The 23,107-nt window shown below is 35.8% G+C and overlaps 1 protein-coding gene across 1 annotated transcript; it reads right to left on the reverse strand.

Annotated features, from left to right (window-relative positions):
• Positions 1–1,875: 1,875 nt before the first annotated feature.
• LOC131167384 (probable inactive leucine-rich repeat receptor-like protein kinase At3g03770) lies at positions 1,876–9,525 on the reverse strand. The gene is made up of 8 exons (XM_058126188.1): positions 9,263–9,525; positions 7,351–9,026; positions 7,110–7,243; positions 4,827–5,070; positions 3,866–4,077; positions 3,746–3,771; positions 2,955–3,063; positions 1,876–2,403 (listed from the first exon to the last, which is right to left on the reverse strand). Exons 2-8 carry the CDS (start codon positions 8,702–8,704, stop codon positions 2,173–2,175), a joined length of 2,310 nt encoding a protein of 769 aa, XP_057982171.1. The 5' UTR covers positions 8,705–9,026; positions 9,263–9,525; the 3' UTR covers positions 1,876–2,172.
• Positions 9,526–23,107: the final 13,582 nt, after the last annotated feature.

The following is a 23,107-nucleotide window of genomic DNA, read 5'->3' on the forward strand; positions in this document are numbered from 1 at the left end:
ACAAATTCATTCTTCTATTAGGTAAGATTTGGACTTCCCTCCCTCCTCCCTTATTTACCAAGCTTCTGCTACATATTATTCCACAGAGAACTGAAATTTTGGAGTTGTGACAGCTACCTTTTCTCTTCATTTTTTTCAAAATCTCTTTATAGAAATTGAAGTAGGCCAACACCAAATAGCCTAAAGAATTTGGTGCATTTGCAAGCAACTTTAAGATTTGAATGACATCTACCAGCCTACTTGAACTCGTAGGGCCCTTAATTTGAAATGAAAGGAGGTTAATTGAAACAACATTTTTGAACCACATCGTTGTGCCCAACCTTATTGTTTAGTTGTGGCTCATATTCAAGGATGTCCACTTGAGGGTATTCAGAGCACAATGTAAATGTATATCATATGAAGATATTTTGAGATTTTTACATAGAACAATATATATATACATTGTACTCGAAGGTTGAAACTCTAAGTCAATCTTTCATTTGATAGTAAAAATTGTGCAACGAATCCGTGGATGTAAGCACATTGTCAAACCAAATAAATTCATATTCTTCTTCTCACTTTTGATTTTATCTAATTTTTGTAGTTATTGTGTGTGCGCGTATAATCTTAAGACATAATTTCACAACACTTATATGTTAGGACCAGAGGAGTCCATGGGTGGGCTTGATATACATGAGTGAATACCAATTTGACCCAAAAGTTTAAGCCTATTGGGTCTTGGACCCAACCATGTATATAAACACATGTCATCCACTCTAATTTTCCAATGTAGGAGAAGCTCACAAGTGACCCTCACTTGTGAGTTCCAACTGCTCCCCCTTGAACGGAAATCGCCTTCCTTCTGGGAGTAAGTTCAATTCTCCAACAGTTGCTCAAGTGGGCCTTACCACTGGCACCTTACGTGCGTCGAATTACATTCCACGTGCCTCCGAACCAATCCTACCTCTCACATCTTGACCCTATTCGAATCCATCCGCGGCCTAGATGATCCTTAATAGCCTCAGTCACACACTTGGTCCTCCAACTGTTAGCACATCAGGAGAATTAGTTTCACATCTCAACTTTTTTATGATGTCGCTTACCCAAACTTACGAACCGTCAGCTCTAATACCACTTGTTAGGACCAAAGGAGCCCATGGGTGGGCTTGATACACATGGGTGAACACCAACTTGACCCAAAAGCTTAAGCCTATTAGGTCTTGGACCCAACCATGTATATAACCACCCATCATTCACTCTAATTTTTCAATGTGAGACAAGCTTACAAGTGGAATTCTCAACATTATATAGAGAGACTATTTTCTCGGATTAAAACTCATGGTGCAAGCCACAAAAGAGCAATGTTACTGTTGATCTAAAGCCTGCCCTCGCTTCTCAACCATTAACAAAAAACAAAAATTAGATCACAAAGCAAGAGGCACTTCTCCTCAAACAACAAAGTTCAAATATGCAGATTCTTTTGCGCCATTTCGATGAATTTGTTTGGCGATGTATGTGTTATCTTTCGCCATTTTTCGCTGATGCAACACCTACACAGCATTCCCTGCTGGAGTTGTCAAGTTGAAATGGAGCTATGGAAGGTATCAAAAACAACATTTTTGTACCAGACCAATATTTTCCCAATGATTAAACAAGAAGCACAAACATCAAGCTCACAATGCAACTTGTTTTTTTCAAACAACAAAATTCAAATATACAAAAGCTTTTTTCTTCTGTGCCATTTTGATGTAGTGTTATTTTTTTTTTTTTATTTCTGATGCAACACCAACAATGCAATCTCTGCTGAAAGTGTTAATTTTGTACCTCAAAACAGTAAACTAAAGGGCGCCAGAACTGAACAGAAAACTTGCACGTAGAATTTACACTTCTATGTCATTTATCATAAAACAAAAAATCTATATTTGGAGCCAAGCCAATTGGAAAATTACATGTAACAGAAAACTTACATGGAGAAATTACACTTCTGTCATTTAAAAAAAGAAAAAACATCTATATTTGGAGCCTAGCCAACTGAAGAATTACATGTACAATTTTACATTTCAATGGACAAAGACAGCCCAAACATTGGTATACTTTCCTCACAGATGAGTGGCAGGGTTGTTGAAGAGCATTGTAACTTTTGCAAAAATCACAATAGAATCAATGACTGACCCCCATTTTGCACCCTACAAGTTACGACTCCGATACAACATCTGATTTCTGATCAGCATCAGCTGTGGCCTGGACTTGAGCTGCATACTGTAAATTCCACAGCACATCCTCAAAAGAAGGGCGGGCCGATGATTCGGGAGACATGCATTTGTTTGTGATGGATATCACAATTGATAAAGATTCTTGCGAGCAAGTGGTTAACACAATTGGATCTACGATTTTTCTTCTGCCATCCTGGCTTCCAAAAGATGCCTGTACTTCATAAAATCTTGTCTCAGAAATCTACCACTCGAGCCAAATAAACAACTTTTGAAATGCTTAATTGAAGACCTTTTCAAATTGAGAAAATCTAGAAGATAAGAGCAGCTTAAAAAAAAAATTCTACTAAATATTTTAGTATGTTTTGTAGAATCTCAAATGATTGAGAAACCTAATTTTTTTTTTCTTTTTAAGACCCCGAACTCCTACCTGGGCAAGCCCTTCGGACCCCCCTAAGTAGCAACAAACAGGGGGATGAAAACATTGTCGCCCATCCATTGATGGATTCCTAGTAATTCAACAGCAAAGCACAAGTGAGGAATCAAACTTGGGACCTTGGGATACCAATGCCCAAATTCGCCCTTACCACTTGAGCAAACCTGACTAACCAAACTAAATTTATTAATATGCTCAACTAATCATGAAAAAAGTAAGCTTCACTTGAGCTTGGATTTGAAAGGTTGATTATGAATAAAGAGAAAAAGCACTGTCATGATGCTTGTTTTTTGGCAGGGGCACTGGGATCCACATTTTATTTGGCTTACCATTTCATTCAGCAGAAATGCTTCCTTTCCATTTACTGTTGGCCCCACAAGTGATTCAAGTAATATGAATCCAAAGTTATAAACATCGTCATCTGACCTTGCTGCTTGCCTGCAAGTAAAATTTCAATTAGTCAAATTTTTACAGATAACTTACAACACAAAGTTGCAACAAAAATAAGATTTTTAAAGTTTCCAACTGCAAAAATAGGTCCCATTAAAAAAATAATTACCATGCCCTCATATAATGGAATTTTTAGAAAAGCAAATATAATAAACAGTAGAAAGAAGGTTGATTTGAAAACAGCAACAATGAATGCAGATTTTTGCATCAGGCATACACATGACTTGGAATATGATGTACGTGAACCCCGAAGATAATTAAAAGAAGATACTAGTAACTTTTCATCTTTTCTCTGTTTGCCTACACAACCATTTTTAACCAAGAAGGAGAACTTTTTCAATCTGGCATTCTTTTGATAATTATGCATACATCTCTCAAATATTGCGAAATAGGGAATTTACAATCTCGTGAGTGCTGTGCGGAAGAAAAATCAGCCTATGATCCCAACACTATTTGTTTGAAGTCTGATTTATCATTAAAGAAGGTGAAAACAGGATGATGCACCAGCTGTAAAATCATGCATATTGTTACAAATTTCTCCAAAAAGATTTGCTTCTTCAAGCAATATTGTGCATCTTCATTGAAATTAGGTTTGAAAACTTGGAAGTACATTTTGCATTATTATTTAAAAACTTATCGCCCAAACTTGTTGATCAAGAATCATGCTCACCTTGATCTTGTGCCTTCTTCCTTTCCCTACAGAAACAAACAGAATGTGTCAGAATGACCACTTGGAGAAAGGTTACAACTGCAACATCAACAAGTTAATACAAATGTAAGGGAAACATACCTCAAGCTTATTGTTTTCTTCTGTAATGATGGTCATTCCATAGTCGCTCAGCTTTGGAAAACAATGTTCATCAAGCAAGATATTGTTTGTCTTCAATTGGTTGTTAAAAAAACCAGGAATTACCCCAGTATGTAGAAAATGCACAGCCTTGGCAACACCAATTAGAATAGCCAATCTATCTGACCACTTAAGAACCTTGCCCGGACAATCCTCTGCACAAGTAGATGACCTTGTTCTGAGTTTGACAGGCTACCAATTTTTGTACAAAAATGGGACAATAGTTTCACAGAGCCAGATGCTCAATGCCACATGTAGAGCAGATAAAAAAATGAATATTTGCCCTATTGCAACAACCTACAAACTTTCAACTCATCTGGTACTTGGTTTTAAGAACTTTTCTCTGTTGGGACCAAAAAATTAACACATATCATTTCCAGTCACCACCCACTTCTCCTCCCCCCCCCCCCCTCTCTAAAAAAATAAAATAAAATAAAATAAAACCAAAAAGATTTCATGTTACAGTTATACGGCCATATATACATTATAACAATATAGCCCCACAAACTTGCAACTCATTTGATAATTGGCTTAAGAGCGTTTGCCTGTTGGGACCAAAAATGAACCTACATCACCTCCACCCCACCAAGTGAACCTCCCTCTTCCCCCACACAACCAAAAAAAGAAAAAGAAAACCAACAATATCTCTAATTACAGCAAACAACCCAACTCTACAAGGCATGCTCTGAACTATACATAAATGGTTGCAGAATCTTACTCTGCCATTTGAATCATTTTATACATAGCTACTTTGCATATTTTAGAATGCATGCAAAAGAAAAGCATTCTATGGCCTCCACAAACCCTACCTTTTCCCACTCCCAATCTGCGCAAGTATGTGCATATGAACAACTTGCCATCCAGGGAATACATTTCTATGTTCACCATAATGATATGTACTAACCTGAGAGATGAGTACGGTAATTCCCATTGGGCACATATTCATATACGAGGAAGACTTTGTTGGCACAGGAATCCTCTTGTCCACCATCATCAATGCAATGACCCAATAGGGCAACCAAACGTGGGTGACGAAGCTTGAGAAGCAAATCTAGATAAATTTTAAGGTTTCGAATTGAATATTTATTAAATAAAATCAAAGATCGCACAGCAACGTAGGTTCCATTCTCTAATCTTCCTTTGTGAAGCTGAAAAGAGGAAATAAAGGTTACAAAATATTTCACTAGCTAATACATAATTAATTTTTGCAAATCAACCACCTCATTCACTGTTTTTATTTACTAAAGCAAAGCAGATTATTATATCAGATACAGAACTAAAACAAAAAAAAAGCACTTCTCAGCATCCTGGCAAGCCATCAAGTTCAAGTTTGGCATTATTTAAAAAATATATAGGGAAGTCCTATTGGCACTGCAAAAATACTATTGGCAATCTCTATTCATTTTTAATATATTAAATGACAAATTTATTCCTAGACTTTCATTTTTATACCTTAATTTTCATTTTGCAAGTAAAAATACAAAAACACAAGGGAATAGGCACATTTGTCATTTCGTTGTGTGAAGAAAAATGATGAGTGCACCAGTAGTATTTTTTGTTGAGAATTTCACTTGTGAGCTTGTCCCACATTAGAAAATTAGAGTGGATGATGGGTGCTTATATACATGGTTGGGCTCAAGACCCAATAGGCTTAAACTTTTGGGTCAAGTTAGTGTTTACACATGTGTATCAATCCCACCCATAGGCTCTTTCGGTCCTAACATTTTTTGGAGTGCAGCAAGTGCCAATAGCAATTCCCAAAATGTAAAATAGTGGGTTTCCATTTCCTAGCACAATCAATTTGGCTTGAATAAAAAACATGATCTGGGCTCTGCAATGGAAAGGAATACATCCCTTGGGAAATATTAAACTTGGGTTTCTCTAGTCACTAGTAAGATTGACCCATTAGATTTGTGTGGACCTTATGGTGGTAGAAACCATATATTATATCTTATTTTCAATTTAAGTCACTAGAATAGTCCACCATGCTCATTTTCTGGTGCATGTTGAAGACAAGAAAGAAGATATAAGATGGGGGGCATTCCTCTGAGATCCCTCCCTGCAATTCTATGATGCATCCATGTTTACCATTTGGCCTGTTAAGTCAAACTCCGAAGACTAATAATGTGTCATTTATTTGATAATGACAATAAAGCATGCAGGAATTAGTCAACAGATCCCAAATAGTTTGAGATAAAGGCTCTGTTGCTAATGCATCATGTACTTATTTATTTATTCTTGTCACCAAGCTGTAATTAAAACTAAGGCTTTTGAGTTGGGTCGAGTAAATGAAGACAAACAAACACACTGCTTTACACAAAATGTTTGGGTTTATGTTGGAACACGCTAAAACAGCAGGAAGAAGTCTAAAAAATGTTGGGTGGTCCAGGGCCTTCTCAACCCCAAAAGCTAGGTCATGGGGTAAGGCTTTCCCTCACACTTAATAACTGACCACCAGTCTCTTCCACAAGCGATGTGGGATAACCCTAACAATCTTCCCCTCACACATAGGGCTCCAAATCGGCGGCACCCACATTGGAAAAATTGAGTGGATAATGGGTGCTTATATACGTGGTTGGGCTCAAGACCCAAGAGGCTTAAACTTTTGGGTCAAATTGGTACTCACCCATGTGTATCAAGCACACCTATGAACTCCTCCGGTGTTAACAAAAAGAACATGGATGAGCAGTTGAGAAAAAAAAACAAACAAACAAACAAACAGCACATAGTGTGCATGCAAGTACACAAAATACTTTTGAGCATATGCAGCAGTAACGATAACAAAATAACCACATAAATGGGCTCACTAGAAAGTAGAAAATGTCAAAAGATATTCCCACCAAGATTCACAATTCTGTGAAACACATGTTTCATTATTTCAAGGTATTCAATTATTTTTTAGCATATGGAGAAAACGGTATAACTACAAAGAACCCATAAGTGGGGCAACCAAAAAAGTACAATCCAAATGAAGTTTGTTATCTATGCCAAATACATCTTTTGTCATAATTTTTTTTTCCTTTGATTATTTATCATGATCTAACCTTGTTTTCTCCTCAAAATGCAATAGCCACTCATATTGAAGTTGGGAAAGCGTTTGGAAGGAATTAAGAACCAGAAATAACCATCTTGGAGGGCTCCAATAGTTCATGAAAACTTCAAGCACATTTAGGTTGTAGAAACATACCTTGCCAATAGAGCCTTCACCCATAAAATTTGACACATCAAAGTTGTTCGTAGCTTCCTGTAACTCTTCCAAGGAAAACAATCGATGGAGTGGTGCACCTTCTGTCCCCAGTTTTGCTGCTTGAGAAATGAGCCCTGAATATTGAAAAGTAAAATTAAGCACTCTATGGAGGAGATATCCTTAGATTTAATATTGGATGAGTAATGGAAGCACAATATAATCTACCAGATTAAGAACTTACTCGCATTTGCAAGCATTTCTGAGGATAACACGGCCGGTGAATTATCCTGCACCAGCTTTGGCAGTTTATGCTTATCCAATGTTCCCTGTGAGCAGCATCTTCTACGCAAAATGCAGACCCCAACAGCAAGAAGAGTGATAAGAATAATCATTCCTCCAGTTGCACCAACTAATATTACTATTTCTTTTCCCCTACACTGCTTCCTCTTTATACTGTCTTCTTTGCAGTATGACTCTAGATGTTGATGTTGAGCATCAATAGCTAAGCAATTTCCACCAAAGTTAACAACCCTTTCATCTGAACTTGACCCCAGGCAAGAAGGAAGTCCACCTACAAACTTATTAGCAGAAATATCTACAAACCCAAGCTCTTCTCCGCAACTTAGATCCATGGGAATTGAACCGCTAAGCATATTGGATGCTAAATTCAAGTAAGTGAGGTTTGGCAGAGAAAACAAAACAGAGGGGGGTGTTCCACTCAGAAAATTGAATGACAGATCAAGCTGCCGAAGCCGGCTTAGTTTACCAAAATGCTTGGGAATTTTGCCAGAAATGGAATTCCCGCTCAGGAGAGCCATAACCAATCCCTTAGGCATAGCAGGTAGCTCGGAATCGAAATGGTTCTCCCTTAAATCCAACACACGAAGATTGGCTAAGGAACTCAAATCAGGCAATTTCCCCGAAAGTTCATTGTGAGATAATGCAATATTGCTCAGAGTTGTAATTCTACATATTGAAGAAGGAAACTGACCAATGAACCGATTTCTTTTCAAGCTCAAACTCGTAAGATTTGATAATGAATCCAACCAAACCGGGGCAGTATCATTGAAGTGATTGGCATCCAGTGTCAGAGTTTGGAGCTTCACCATTGTACATATCTTAGGAGGAATAGAACCAAACATGAAATTTGAACTCAAGTCAAGCAGCTCCAGTGAGGATAGCCGGTGAATTTTATCAGGAAGTCGTCCCCAAATTCCCAAAGATACCAAACTAAGAACCCTCAAGCTACTTAAACTTGACAATGTGGTAAAAAGTGAATCAATAGAAAAACTCTGTGATAGAGTATGACCAGGAATTGCAATTCCATTGAACTGGCTAGTATTGGAAAGTCTGTCTCCCTTAATTCTAAGCTCAGTGACAAAATTATTCTGGCATTTGATAGTCATTTGTGGGGAAGAAGATGTATTACATAAATCCCCATTGTAAGCTTTCCAAGTTTGCAACGCTGGAGGGTACTCCAAATGTTTCATTAACCGCAGAAGAACTTGGGTCTGAGAGTTTGATAATTGTTGGGCACCAGAAACAAAGAAAACCCATGAAAGAAACACTAAAAGAATCAAGTTCACATGCCCCATTGAACAAGTTAGGGGTGAGAAGATATTTCCAAGACAAAAACCCTAGACAACCATAATAACTAGAGAGCTTGACCCAGAAAGAAACACAGCCGCTGAAAATTCTCAAACAGCGTCAGCAAAAAAGAGAACCCAATGAACTAATGAAAACTGAACTTTCACCTTAAGCTCTCATTTCTCAATAATTAGGACTAGTTCAAATTTGAAACTCACGAAATGAAACATTTAAATTACTGCTCCAAAAGCGCACAACACTTGTCACAGCGTTTCTAACCTCAATCCAGAGAGAACCCACTAACCACTGAAAGCCAAAAACTGAAATACACTGCAGAAATGACAAGAAAATTCCACTTAAGAAGCTTGTTTAGCACAGAGTTTTGGATTCTCAGACAAGGCAGTTAAAGAGCAGTGAGCCACAACAAGGGAACATGAACAAACAAAAAAAGCCAAAGAATGAGTTCCTTTTTCTTTTCTTTTTTCAAGATTATTCAGAGAATCAGAGAGCAACCCACAAGCTACAAATGCATGACAGTCGCAGAGAGTGCAGCGCAAGAGACAAACCTTGGAAGGAGGATGGCCCTGGGCTGACCAATATGTGGAATCAAGAGACGAAGAAAGACTTCATCAGAAAGGAAGGGGATAAGAAGAAGAAGACAGTACCAGACACAGATGAGGTGAGTGCATTAACTGGTGTTTGCAATGAAGGCTGTGGTAGTGTGAGGCCTTGGGCATTAATGGAGTCGGTTATCTTCTTCCACAAAAGACAAAAAGAGTCAAAGAGACCCTCTGCTGGCAGTGGGATTTACAGTAAATCTGGAAATGGAAGGAGAAGAGTGGGACTCTGGCCAAAAGACCAGCTTGGAGAATTTGAAAAAGAAACGAAAGGTGTGTTTGGTTTGGCATTTTCAAAAAGAGATTTTGCCATTTATATAAAAGATTGCTCTTTGTTATTCAAATTATGCATTTCCTTCATAAGGTCATATTTGTCTAAATTGAATTGGTAATGGAAGTTTCTATGATTTGTGTTTGGTCTAGAATTCTTTAGGGAAAAAATATGATTGAGAATTTATTTTATATCAATAAATAATATAATCTTTTGTGTTTTAACACTATATTTGTGTATGACATTAGTTCTCTCCTCTTAATTTGTTCAATCTTTCATTTTGGTAATATCATACATGAGTTACATATGTTTAGTCAAATTCTCTTAACCTGCAAAATAAATACTCTGATTTTAATGTCAAAATAGATATTTAGTAAGTTTGAGTAGTTAATTAGGCTTTGAATGATTTTAATGAAATGAAAATTTTCAAATTGGTAATTTTTAAAATTTTTTGAAACATCAAAAATTAATAGTTGGTAAAAATTTTAATTTGTAATTACTAGTTGCGAGTATATCTGACGATATTTGTGGTTGCTATTGCTAACAATTGCCGAGATTTTCTTTTGCGCTAGCCCGTGATTAAAATTTAGAATTTGAGGAATTTATAACAACTAGCAATGACAAATTTGAAAGTAAAAAAAAAATGATAATTTATTCTACATTTTTTAAGTCAAGAATGTATGGTCATTCCATTAAGAATGAAATGTTAGTCATTTCTTGAGTGTTTAGGGTGAAATAATTAATTTTAGAAAAATTTTAACTAGTTGAGAGTAAGTTAATAGAGAAAGTATAAGTATCACAGAAAACAAATATCCAAGGAACCTATGAGATATTTTTTAACCTCAAGAAAAGTTTAGAACTCGTTTAGTTGTGGAAAATATTTTTTACTGTTCGAAATTTTAACTTATTTGTTTTTTTTTTTTCAAGACTTATATTAAAAATAAAAAAAGTGATTATTTAAATGTGTAAAATATCTTTAATTATTTATTTATTTACTTATTTATTATTTTTAAATTTCAATATAATCACAAAAAGATAACTTGTTTTTCAAATTTCTAAAATTTTTTATGTTGCATTTGTGAGTATGTATTTTAGACCTTAAATTTGGATTCGAGTGGATTTAAATAAATTTTAATGCAATTTTATATTACATTTCATGCAAACCAATACAAATCCAAATTCAATGCCTCCAAACATAGGGATAAGGTATATTTAAATTATTCATGGGTTTCAGCATTTGAATTTGGATTTGTGTGGATTTAAAAGAAGCGATATACAAAATAAAAAAAAATTCCAACTTTTGTATACAAATTTGAGAATTTGAAAATAAAGTAACAATTTTGTAATTATTTGAAAAAAATAGAAATGAAAAATAGAACTATATCCACAAGCAAATAGAGTGAAAACTCTTTATAATGTTGTTTATTTATTTCAGATAAGTGTTGTAAAAAAATTAAAATTTTAGCTAACTATGTTGCAATTTTTTGAAAAACTTAAATAAAAAACTAAATCTGTTTTTCTTATCCTATGTTTGGGAGAAGTCTTGAATTTGAATTTGTATGAATTTGAAAAAATAATAATATAAAATTATATTAAGTTTTATCCAAATTCACCTGAATTCATATTCAAAAACCAAAATTTGTGCTTCCAAAATATAGAATTAACTCTTTTATCAAATTTTAGAAAATATCAATATCTTTTCATTGAAAAAAAAAAAGAATAAACCTAAGTACAATCTTCAAAGTTTTTGAAAGAAAATAAATGAATTATACGTTGGTTCAAGTGGTAAGCGTGACTTGTGGCTTTGGTGACCTTAAGGTCACGGCTCACGAGGTTCAATTCTCCTTTGAGATATTACGCCAATGAATTACAGGAGTGCATCAATAGGTGAGCGACTATCACCCCTCGGGTTTGATGTCGTATCATACTATTCAAAGTAGCGCAATGAGGGCTGAAATCTCGGGTTATCGAAAAAAAAAAAAAAAAACCGAAATACACACTACCACAACAATTACTGCCAATAGAAGCAAAAACAATAACCAATTGCAACGAGATGCCAAACATGCCACTAAAGACTTGCTCGTTTGTTTTCTCTTTTGCTGCTTATTCCCGTAAATGCCCAAAGATAGGGCCTGTAATTACGGCCATGCCATCACGTGGTTTGCAGTTGGCATTCAGTCGTGCATGAATTCATTACAACAACAATCCTTTTCATAATTGATTATTGCCATCTTCATGCATGCCCTCCTCTACTTAATTCAATATTGAATATTTTTAAAAAAAAAAAAAACTTCCCAACACCTAAAAAGAACATGAAATTTTTAAAAAATGACAGTTCAGTGCACGAAACTCCCGCATATGTAGGGCTCCGAAAAAGGATCAACCACAATAGATCTATAATACGTAATTTTACCTTATATTGTGAAATTTTTATAAAATGGTACATCATTAACGTTGATTCGATAAATTTTAGTGAGATAGGATAAATATACGCACGCACACACACACACAGTGTATTTAGATGTCATGAAGAATTTTTCGGATGAGGAATAAATGTAGTTAATTCTTTTTTTGTTTATTGCATGAACCTCAACTACTGCCATACCTTCTCTCCTCCTCTTCCTCTTGGGATTGTAAGTAATAACCTCAATAAACTCTCTCTCCAAAAAGCCAATCCAAATGACGCATCAATCATGATCACCTCCCAAAAGAAAGTTCACATGCATTAGTCCAAACTCCAAAGAGAGAGAGGCCTACTGGGAAAGTGAGACAAAATAAAAAAGGGGAACATTTGTAGGAACTTGGGATTACAGATACAACCCTACACAAGGACTCCATGCCCTACACAAGGACTCCATGCCCTACACAGCCTGTACAAAGTACAGTAAACAAATACCAAATTGCACATGGTGAGAGCTGCCAGCCAGTCCACAGAGACAAGATGCTTCCACAGTGCCCCCACTTTTGGCTTTATAAAATTTATATAATGTAACTATAGAAGTGGGCTTTTTATTCTTTTTCTCTTTATCTCTTTATCAAATTCGGAGTGAACTCACCACGTCCGTAATAGCCAGCATCGAATAACTAGGAAATCACCCAATAAAAAATCAAAATTTTCAGTCCAATGTCTGTCTTTAAGCTGCACTCTAATGGGCAAAAGTGATTTTTTTTCATTTTTTTTATTAAAGACTCATTCAATTTTATTACACGATCAACATTAGTCTCTTTTTTTTTTTTTAATAATCTGGGAATTCTAATCACCATCGCACCACTTTGGACACTATGGTGCGGCACCAAACCCGAGGCGTGAAAGTTGCATGTTCATTAACGCACCCTTGATAATTCATCGAGATAAACTCTCAAAGGTGAATCGAACTCATGACTTTAGGATCACTAAAGTCACAAATCGTCCTTAACACTTGATCCAACTTGTCAATGTCTATTAGATGCTTTTATACATTTAGAATATAAAGTGGGTGTGTGTGTGTGTGAGAGAGAGAGAGAGTGGGGTTGGTGTGGGGGGGGGGGTGTGGTGGGATCATGGGGGCCAATTCAGCTTACGGTGGGAATTTTTATTTGGATTTGGCATCTGCAGACTGCAGGGCTGCACTGGCTTCTCTGCTTGGTCAATGCTTCAAAAGAACTGCAATCTTTTTTTATTGCAATGCAATGGGGTGAACCAGTTTTGAATTTTGTATGAGTGGATGGGAACCCCACTCATCTTTGCAAGGTGAAAGTTCTTTGTTTGTTCATTTGTATTTTTCATGGCGGAGATGATAATGGGCTAAGGCTTAATTCATCTTGGGAATGTCTAAAAATTGCCATGCTTTTTAAACTCAGGAGTTGAAAAAAATACAAACAAAACTTAAATAGCACTCAACAACAACAACAACAAAACCAAGCCTTAGTCCCACTACGTGGGGTTAAATATGCACTCAAGAAAAAAAAAAAGTAAAGGAGCCTCATATATGATTTACTACCTCCTATTCCATTTCCCTTAATGGTAGATTTTTTGACTTCTTTAAAGGCAGTAAAGGTCTAAGACAGGGTGACCCCCTCTCCCCATTGCTCTTTGTGATATGTGTTGAATCTCTTTCAAGACTCTTGAAATCTGTGGAGAGTAAGTCTAATTTCAAATTCCATCCCAAGTGTGAAGCTCTTACGCTTTCTCATTTGGTGTTTGCAAATGACTTAATGATGTTCTCAAGGGGTGACTTACCTTCTGTGAGGTACCTAATGAACTGCTTAAACGAATTTTTGAACTGCTCTCGCCTGGCAGTAAATCTGCTAAAATCAGAGTTGTATCATGCTAGTATTAGGTAAGAAGAGCTGGGAAATATATCTAATTTATCTGGTATGAAGTTGGGTGCCTTTCCCTTCAGGTATTTGGGTATCCCCCTTCTTTCTTCCAAACTGAATGCTACTCATTACTCTCCACTTATTAACAGAATTGCTGGAATGTTCAAGGGGTGGCCGTCCCATACCCTCTCCTATGCTGGGAAGTTGGTAATCATTAACTCCATAATCCAAGGGGTGGAATGCTTCTAGCTGGCCATCTTCCCCTTCCCCCTTAATGTTTTGAACCAGATTGTTAAATTGTGCAGAGTCTTTTTATGGGGAAGCAGAAGGAAACCTTTGGTGGCTTGGAGAGAGATATGTCTCCCTAAAACTGAGGGGGGCCTAGGTGTGTTTGATCTCAATATATGGAATATTGTTTTGCTGTCTAAAGCACTTTGGAATATCCACTCCAAGAAGGACTTAGTCTGGACAAAGTGGATCCATCATATGTATTTAACTGATTCAAATATCTAGAGCATCTCTGCAGCGAAGAATGACTCCCCTTTATTCAAGAAACTGTTAACTATTAGACATCAGCTGGTGGTGAATTGTAGTGGTATTGATGCTGCTGTTGATATGCTAAGTAAGTGGGAGAACAGAGGCAAACTTAGCTATGAATTCTGGAGAGCTAAAGGGCATAAAGTGCCCTGGACTAGGGAGGTTTGGTACGGGGGCATTCTCCCTAAACACTCAATCTGCCTTTAGCTGGGTTTGAAAGCAAAGCTCCTTACCTGTGACAAACTGACAAATGAAGGAATTGATCGGTCATGCACCTTCTGCAACACTGATCCTGAATCCTTAGATCACTTATTTTTCAAATGCAAATTCACAGCTGAAGTCTGGAATGGTATTAGAAGCTGGCTGGGTATTACTAGAGCCATGACAACCATTAGAGTTGCTGCAAAATGGCTTCATAAGGAGGCCAAAGGGAATGGTCTTATTGCTACAGGGTAGAAGATTGGATTTGCTGCATGTGTGTATTTTATTTGGCATTTCCGCAATAGAGGCAAGTTTAAGAACCACTCCATTTCTACTATGGAGCTGATCCATGTGATACAAAGACATGTATATAATGCTACGTATGAAAATTTTGATCTATATACTGTCAAGATGTAATATTTTGCTTGTCCCTTTTGGAAGATTGGGATTTATGAATTTTTGTTGATTTGGCCATAATGGCGCCTGGGTATGCCCAGGTTCGATGTAATTTGCGATTTGATCCGCCGTCTTTGTTTGGTTGGATCTCTATGGCCTAGGGATGCCCAGTGTATGTGTAAATACTTACTTTGATCAAAATACTTTTACCATTTGATCAAAAAAAAAAAGAAAATGAAGAAAAATAATGTCAGGTGGAAAAGAAAAGAAAAGAAAAGAAAATGTCGATCTTTTTTATTACTTGAGCAAATAAAATATTAACTCGGTAACTATTTCTTTACATACTTTCAAGCCCCATCAAGAGCATTCACGTAATAAGATTGATGATCAATATTAATCCCTTCACATACTAAAAAAATAAGATAGAAAAAAAAAGTGATGAAGCGAAATGTTCAGTATTTTTTTTTTGGGGGGTGAAAGCATGTCCTAACATTATGTACACACACTATATATGGAAAAATAGAAAAAAAAAAATCAAAAGAGAGAATAAAAATAACGAATTTATGTGGTTTGATAATATACCTATATTCACAGAGCCCTTACACAATTCTCACTATCATCAAACGAAAGGTGCCTTAGAGTCGCAACTTTCGACTACAATATGTATATATAGCTCGATATATATATATAACTTTAAAATACTCTCATGTGATAATACAATTATACTATGTCTTGACTCAAGTGTACTATATTGTACTGCGGAGGACCATCCAACGCACCTCCTCTAGGCTTGTTTCAAGTATACAAAAAAATTTCACACATTGAGAGGTTAAGAGTCCTGTAAGTCCCCTCGCCCTCCACATGAAATCTCTCACTTGTAGTAGATTTCAAGTAAATAACTCCTCCGTATATGAGTCATAACTTCACAGTCGCTTCCTCCATTATTGAAGGAAAAAAAAATGTTGTGACTACTCTAGGGCATCATAGTAAAATAAATAAAATAGACAACAATTTTAGGGTCACCTAAAAAAGTCATTTAGGTAAGATAATTAGAATCATAAATGTAATTAGCTCTATAGAGTTAATCAAATAATAAACTAATCATATATCAAATCATTATATGGTGGACATGGTCCTCGTTGGCACAACAAAAGACAGAGAGAATGATAAATGCCAATTTTTACTTTCAGATGACAGCAGAACTTCTTGGGGAAGAGCCAAAACATGATAGGGACGTAACTCCATAGTTGAAAAGAAACAAGAAAAAGAATGAGAACTGGGGCAGGTGCACTAGGAGAAATAATTAGAACAGGACAATTCAAATGGGGTAACAAACAGTCTAAAATAAATTAGTATATGTAAAATGATTCAAAAATTCATCAACCGAATATAGATTTAAATTATGAAGAACTAAAATTTGATAAATTAGCTTGACATAATGTAGGGTAGATGTCTGCAAATCCGTATCGAGTATGGTATTTGACTCTCCTAAAGCTTCCTTCTTCATCTTCTTACTTGTTAAATCTTGTGTTTTTCATCTATTTTCAGTTAAAATGTTAAAATTGGAATCCCTACTTTACCTAAATCACAACCCCAGGTGACTAGGTCATGGTTCAAAGGTGTGGAGAGGACACCACGATCCTCGATTATTATGTTGAATCCTTTCGAAAATGAAAAACTTATATCATCGATATTGTCTGACTATTTGTCACCAAATAATATATCACAAGAAATGCAGGCTCAAAGGGGTGTGGGGGGCACCGCGATCCTTCCTTCGGTAATGGAAAACCTATATTTTGATTTGCAAAATGAAATGAAGTGAATGTAATAAAGGAAAAATAAAATTGAAAACATAACAATTAAGCAACAAATTTGATTATATCTCATTTTTTGACCATTTTAGTATACCAAACTAATGTTAAAAGTTTCGTTTGGTTTGCGAAATTCCTATTCCCATTAATGAATTAATTTTAATAGATTAGGTACAATTAGTTATACAAGATTATATCGTTAATATAAAACAAATAACAACATAAAACATTTTATGAGTTCATAACAAAGAATAGACAAACAACTATTCTCAAATTTCATTATGAAGATATCTATTCCTTACATGTTGAATGAAATAATTAGGAATGTGTTAAACTTAGTGAGCCAATCAGTAATGCTGGGGTGTTAAGCTCAGTAAAAGGAAAAACAGTGATTCAAGAACAGAGCATGGAAGAAGAAGATCTGCTGCCTGTAATATATTTTTTATAACCATTGGTAGCTTTAATAAAATATCTGTAACAGTTTTTTTTTTAACAAGAAATTGTTTTATTTGTTTTTCTTTCTTTTTCGTTAGCCAGTACTTATATAAAGCTGACTGGGCATATGTAAAACAACTTACAGATTGTAATTTCATTTTGATAAACTGAAAGAAGATGTTCAGTTTCTTTATATGGTATCAGAGCAATGCTAGCTGAAAACTCTTCCATTTCTTGATTTTTTTTTTCTTCTTCCTCCTTATTTCTAATTGTTTTCTTCGATTGAATTCTCGAAAGGTCATTCATGGCATCTCCTGAATCGAGTAATCCAAATGTTGAAACCAGTTATTCAAATCTTACAAATCCATATTTTTTCAATTCAAATGAAAATCCAGGCAACATTTTGGTTACACAACCATTGCTTGGAATGAAGAATTATCATTCTTGGTCCAGGGCAATGATCTTAGCTCTCACTGCTAAGAAGAAGATAGGCTTCATTAATGGCAAAATTGTTGAGCCAGATTCAGAATCTCCCTTCTATGAAGATTGGTTAAGCTGTAACACGATGGTGATTTCATGGATGATAAATTCCATGCACGTTGATGTATCTAGCAGCATGATGTATTGTCAAACTGCCAGAGAAATGTGGCTTGAATTGCAGAAACTTTTCTCACAAGGTAGTGGTCCCAAACTCTACAATCTTCAGAAAGAGATCTCTAATATATCACAAAATCAGATGACGATTACAGAATACTTCACAAGATTCAAGAAATTGTGGGATCAATTGCTGAATCTGGAGCCATTACCAGAGTGTACTTGTGGAGCAATCAAAACCTTAAATGCTTCTCATGACAAGACTTATGCTATGAGATTTTTGATGGGTTTGAATGAGAATTTTGAGACTATAAGAACTCAAATTCTGATGCAGGAACCTTTTCCTTCAATTAGCAAGATTTATGCTCTGGTTCTTCAAGAAGATTCTCACAAGAATGTAAAACATGGAGGATATTACACTGCCAAGTCAGATTCAGTAGCAATGTATGCTAATTCAAAGGGAAGTAATTCTGGAAATTCTTGGAATAAAGGAAATAACAAAAGGGAGAGATTGTTATGCACTCACTGCAACATGCTTGGACATACAATTGATAAATGTTACAAGTTACATGGTTATCCACCGGGATATAAATCAAAAGGAAGACCAAGTGTTAATCAAGTTACTTGCAGCCCAAGAGCAGCAACTGAAAATGTGTCAGTTCAATGTCCTATTTCTAAAGCACAATGTGAGCAATTGCTAACTTTTCTTAATACTGGGAATAATTCTGGTAAGAATTATCATGCAGCCAATATGAGTACTGGTAATGGATTGCAAAATTTGGTTTCTGGAGCTGCTGATGTGTGTTCATCTGCTGGTGATTTTTCTGTTGATGGTGTGACAGCTAATAAACCACATTCTCAAGCTAATAATTACCTTGAAACTATGTCAGGTGTTGTTTCTAATCCCATCTTAAATCCAAATTTAACACATTCCATTTTTTCAGCCAAACTAGTTAATCCAACTTGTTTCAAGACCACTGATTGGGTCATAGACACAGGAGCTACGGATCATATGGTACATTCTGTGTCTTGTTTCACCACTGTAATAGCCACAATAAATACTCATGTAAATTTGCCAAATGGTGAATCAGCTTTAGTCACACATATTGGAAATGTCAAAATCAATGAAAATCTCATCTTATATGATGTTCTTTGTGTTCCATCTTTTAATTTCAATCTTATATCAGTTAGCAAACTTACCAAATCTGATTCTTGTTGCCTTATGTTCTTTGGTAATTTGTGTTTCATCCAGGACCTTGCTCACTGGAACACACTTGGTCAGGGTAAAGAGTGCAATGGCCTATACCTGCTGGAAGATAGCAATTCTGTTTCTTCTTTTATTTCATCAGTTTCCTCTGTTAATAAAACTCAGCCACATATATGGCATTTGAGGTTGGGACATCCTTCCAATACCAAGCTGTCTTTACTCAAGTCAAATAATGTACAGTTTTGTGATTCAAGTGAAGATTTTTTTTGTGATGTTTGTCCTCTTGCCAAACAAAAACGATTGCCTTTCAATAAAAGTTTACATACTTCCCAGAATTGTTTTGACTTGATTCATTGTGATTTGTGGGGTCCATTTTCTGTATCTACTATTGATTTTTGCAAATATTTCCTCACTATAGTGGATGATTATTCTAGATGTACATGGGTTTACTTATTAAAACACAAATCACAAACTCAATCCATATTAGAACAATTTTGTACCATGGTTGAAACTCAATTTTCTAGAAGAGTGAAGATAATTCGAACTGATAATGGAACTGAATTTATTATGAGTGATTTTTTTGCTAAAAGAGGCATTTTGCATCATTTAAGCTGTGTTAAGACTCCTCAACAAAATGCAATTGTAGAAAGGAAACATCAACATATCTTAAATGTAGCTAGGTCACTTATGTTCCATTCACATTTACCTTTACATCTTTGGGGGCATTGTGTTTTAACAGCTGTATATCTGATCAATAGGATTCCCAGTACACCTCTATCACATAAAACTCCTTATGAGGTTCTTTATGGTAGTCCTCCTTCTTATGATCATCTAAGAATTTTTGGTTGTCTTTGTTATGCTTCTACATTAGCACATAACAGATCTAAATTTGCAGCAAGAGCAAGGAGATGTATCTTTCTAGGCTATCCTTTTGGCATAAAAGGTTACAAAGTCTTAGACTTGTCCACAAATTCAATTTTCATATCCAGAGATGTGGTTTTTCATGAAAACATATTTCCTTACATTAAAGGTAAAGCTTCAATTTCAGATCCTTTTGATTCAGTTACTGAAATTAATAATCTTGCATCTTCCAGCTCAGGAAATGAATTTTTTGTCACTCCTATTCCTATCCAAGATGAGTCTATTCCTTGTTCAAATTCTGCTCCTAATTCTGCACCAGTTCAGGTTTCTGAAATATCTACTGCAGTTCCTTCTTTGCATATGCCTACAGTTTCTATTCCTATCACTTCAATACCTGTTTCTACACCAGCTCATGAATCACCATCAGCACCTATCAGAAGATCATCTCGGCAATCTATTAAACCAACATATTTACAGGATTATGCTTGTGCTGCAACTCATGTTTCTGGAGCAGCTTATGATGTGGCTGATGGACTCACTTATTCCCATTTAGAATCTTCCTATCATTCATATCTACTGGCAGTAAATTCTTTACCTCAAGAGCCACAATTTTTCTTTCAAGCTGTTAAAAATCCTTTATGGAGATCAGCAATGGACAAAGAAATTCAAGCTCTTGAACAGAATCAAACTTGGGAACTTACCACATTACCTCCTGGAAAAATTCCTATTGGGTGTAAGTGGGTATATAAGATTAAATTGAATTCTGATGGAACAGTGGAAAGGTACAAGGCTAGACTTGTGGCTAAAGGGTATACACAACAGGAAGGCATTGATTTTCTTGAAACATTTTCTCCAGTTGCTAAGACAGTAACTGTTCGAATACTTCTTGCTTTAGCAGCTGCCAGGTGTTGGCCTCTTCACCAATTAGATATTAACAATGCTTTTTTACATGGGGATTTACATGAAGAGGTATATATGTCATTGCCTCCTGGTTTTCATAGTAAGGGGGGGCCTTCAATTGCTGCTTCCTCTTCACAATCATCTAATACTGTTGTCTGCAGGTTGCTTAAATCTCTTTATGGTCTGAGACAAGCTTCAAGACAATGGTATACGAAACTGTCATCTGTTATTCAGCAGCTTGGTTTTATTCAATCGACTGCTAATAATTCTCTTTTTGTTCATGCCAAAGGTTCCTCATTCACAGCTTTATTGGTTTATGTGGATGACATGATCATAACAGGAAATGATCCCATTTGTGTAGCAAATTTAAAGACAGTTCTGGATGCTAAATTTGGAATTAAAGATCTTGGATCACTTAAGTTCTTCTTAAGACTTGAAATTGCTAGAGGAAGAAAGGGAATAAGCTTAAATCAAAGAAAGTTTGCTTTAGACATTTTAAAGGAGACAGGAATGATGGGTTGTAAACCTGCTAAGTCTCCAATGGAACAACAATTAAAATTGTCAAAGGATAATGGTGAACTTCTATCAGATTCAGGCAAGTATAGAAGGCTTATAGGAAAATTGATGTATTTAACACTCAGCAGACCAGATATTACATATGCTGTGAATAGGCTGAGTCAGTTTTTAGCCAAACCGAGAGTTCCTCATATGCAAGCTGCAACAAGAATTCTGCAATACATCAAGGGGACACCTAGGCAAGGAATTTTATTTCCTAGTAGTTCAGATTTACAATTGAAGGCATATTGTGATGCTGATTGGGCTGGATGCCCAGATACAAGGAAGTCTCTTACTGGATATTGTGTTTTCCTTGGAGATGCTTTGATTTCTTGGAGATCAAAGAAGCAATCAATGGTATCAAGATCTTCAGCTAAGGCTGAATATAGATCAATGGCAAGCACTACTTGTGAAATTACTTGGATTTTATTTTTACTAAGAGATTTACAAGTTAAGCATGAAAAATCAGTTTTACTTTACTGTGACAACCAGGCAGCTTTGCATATAGCTGCGAATCCAGTATTCCATGAACGATCAAAACATATAGAAGCGGATTGTCATATTGTTAGAAACAGAGTTCTAGATGGTATGATCAAAACTTTTCATGTTGCATCTAAAAATCAGTTGGCTGACATTTTTACTAAGGCACTTGGTGTAGACAATCACATTAGAATGATCAAGAAGCTGGGTGTGATTAATATCTTTGCTCATCAAGTTGAATATCCGGATTGTACTCTGAAAGATCAAGCAGCAAGAGCTTTGCTCTTGAGGGGGGGTGTTAAACTTAGTGAGCCAATCAGTAATGCTGGGGTGTTAAGCTCAGTAAAAGGAAAAACAGTGATTCAAGAACAGAGCATGGAAGTAGAAGATCTGCTGCCTGTGATATATTTTTTATAACCATTGGTAGCTTTAATAAAATATCTGTAACAGTTTTTTTTTTAACAAGAAATTGTTTTATTTGTTTTTCTTTCTTTTTCGTTAGCCAGTACTTATATAAAGCTGGCTGGGCATATGTAAAACAACTTACAGATTGTAATTTCATTTTGATAAACTGAAAGAAGATGTTCAGTTTCTTTATAGAATATGTACTAAATAACTATTCCCTTGTTTCCAAAATTTAAACTATATTTCATCTTATTTCAATAAATAGCTATTAAAGAGCCGTAAGAGTCGACATATTCAACTGGATTCCAATCACAAAAAATCACATATCTCAAAAAAAGAAAAAAAGAAAGGTATAACTGCCGTCTAGGAGGACGAAAAAATTGAAAATAGCACGCGAGTCTACAGTCTGGACCACCTCAAGTGGTGCAGTTTTGTGATTTTCTCAGACAAAGATAAGGGCAGGTTCTCAATAGACATTAACTCAAACTGTCATGGATGAGAAATAGCAAACTAGAGTAAGCAGGGTAATAAATTCTCCATCCTCAGCCTGTTCCCTTTATTTTCCCAGAGAGACTGAACCAACCTCTCAAGTTGGATGCCACCCATCAAGCCCAGGGATACACATACAAACAATACATCAGGTTAAAACTTCCCCTCCCCCCCTCCCCCTCCCTCTCTTTCCCACCATACCAATGATCAATTCATTTCCATATCTGCTTAACAACAAAAATAAACAAAACAAAACAAATTGCATGAAATTTGTTAAAGAGGTCATGATTTCTGACCGAGCTAACTTGCATCATGAATGAACGGCAGGAAAATTTGCCTAGGGTTAAGAAACA

The sequence above is a fragment of the Malania oleifera genome, chromosome 11, assembly GCF_029873635.1.
Source record: "Malania oleifera isolate guangnan ecotype guangnan chromosome 11, ASM2987363v1, whole genome shotgun sequence".
NCBI classification, from domain to species: Eukaryota; Viridiplantae; Streptophyta; class Magnoliopsida; order Santalales; family Ximeniaceae; genus Malania; species Malania oleifera.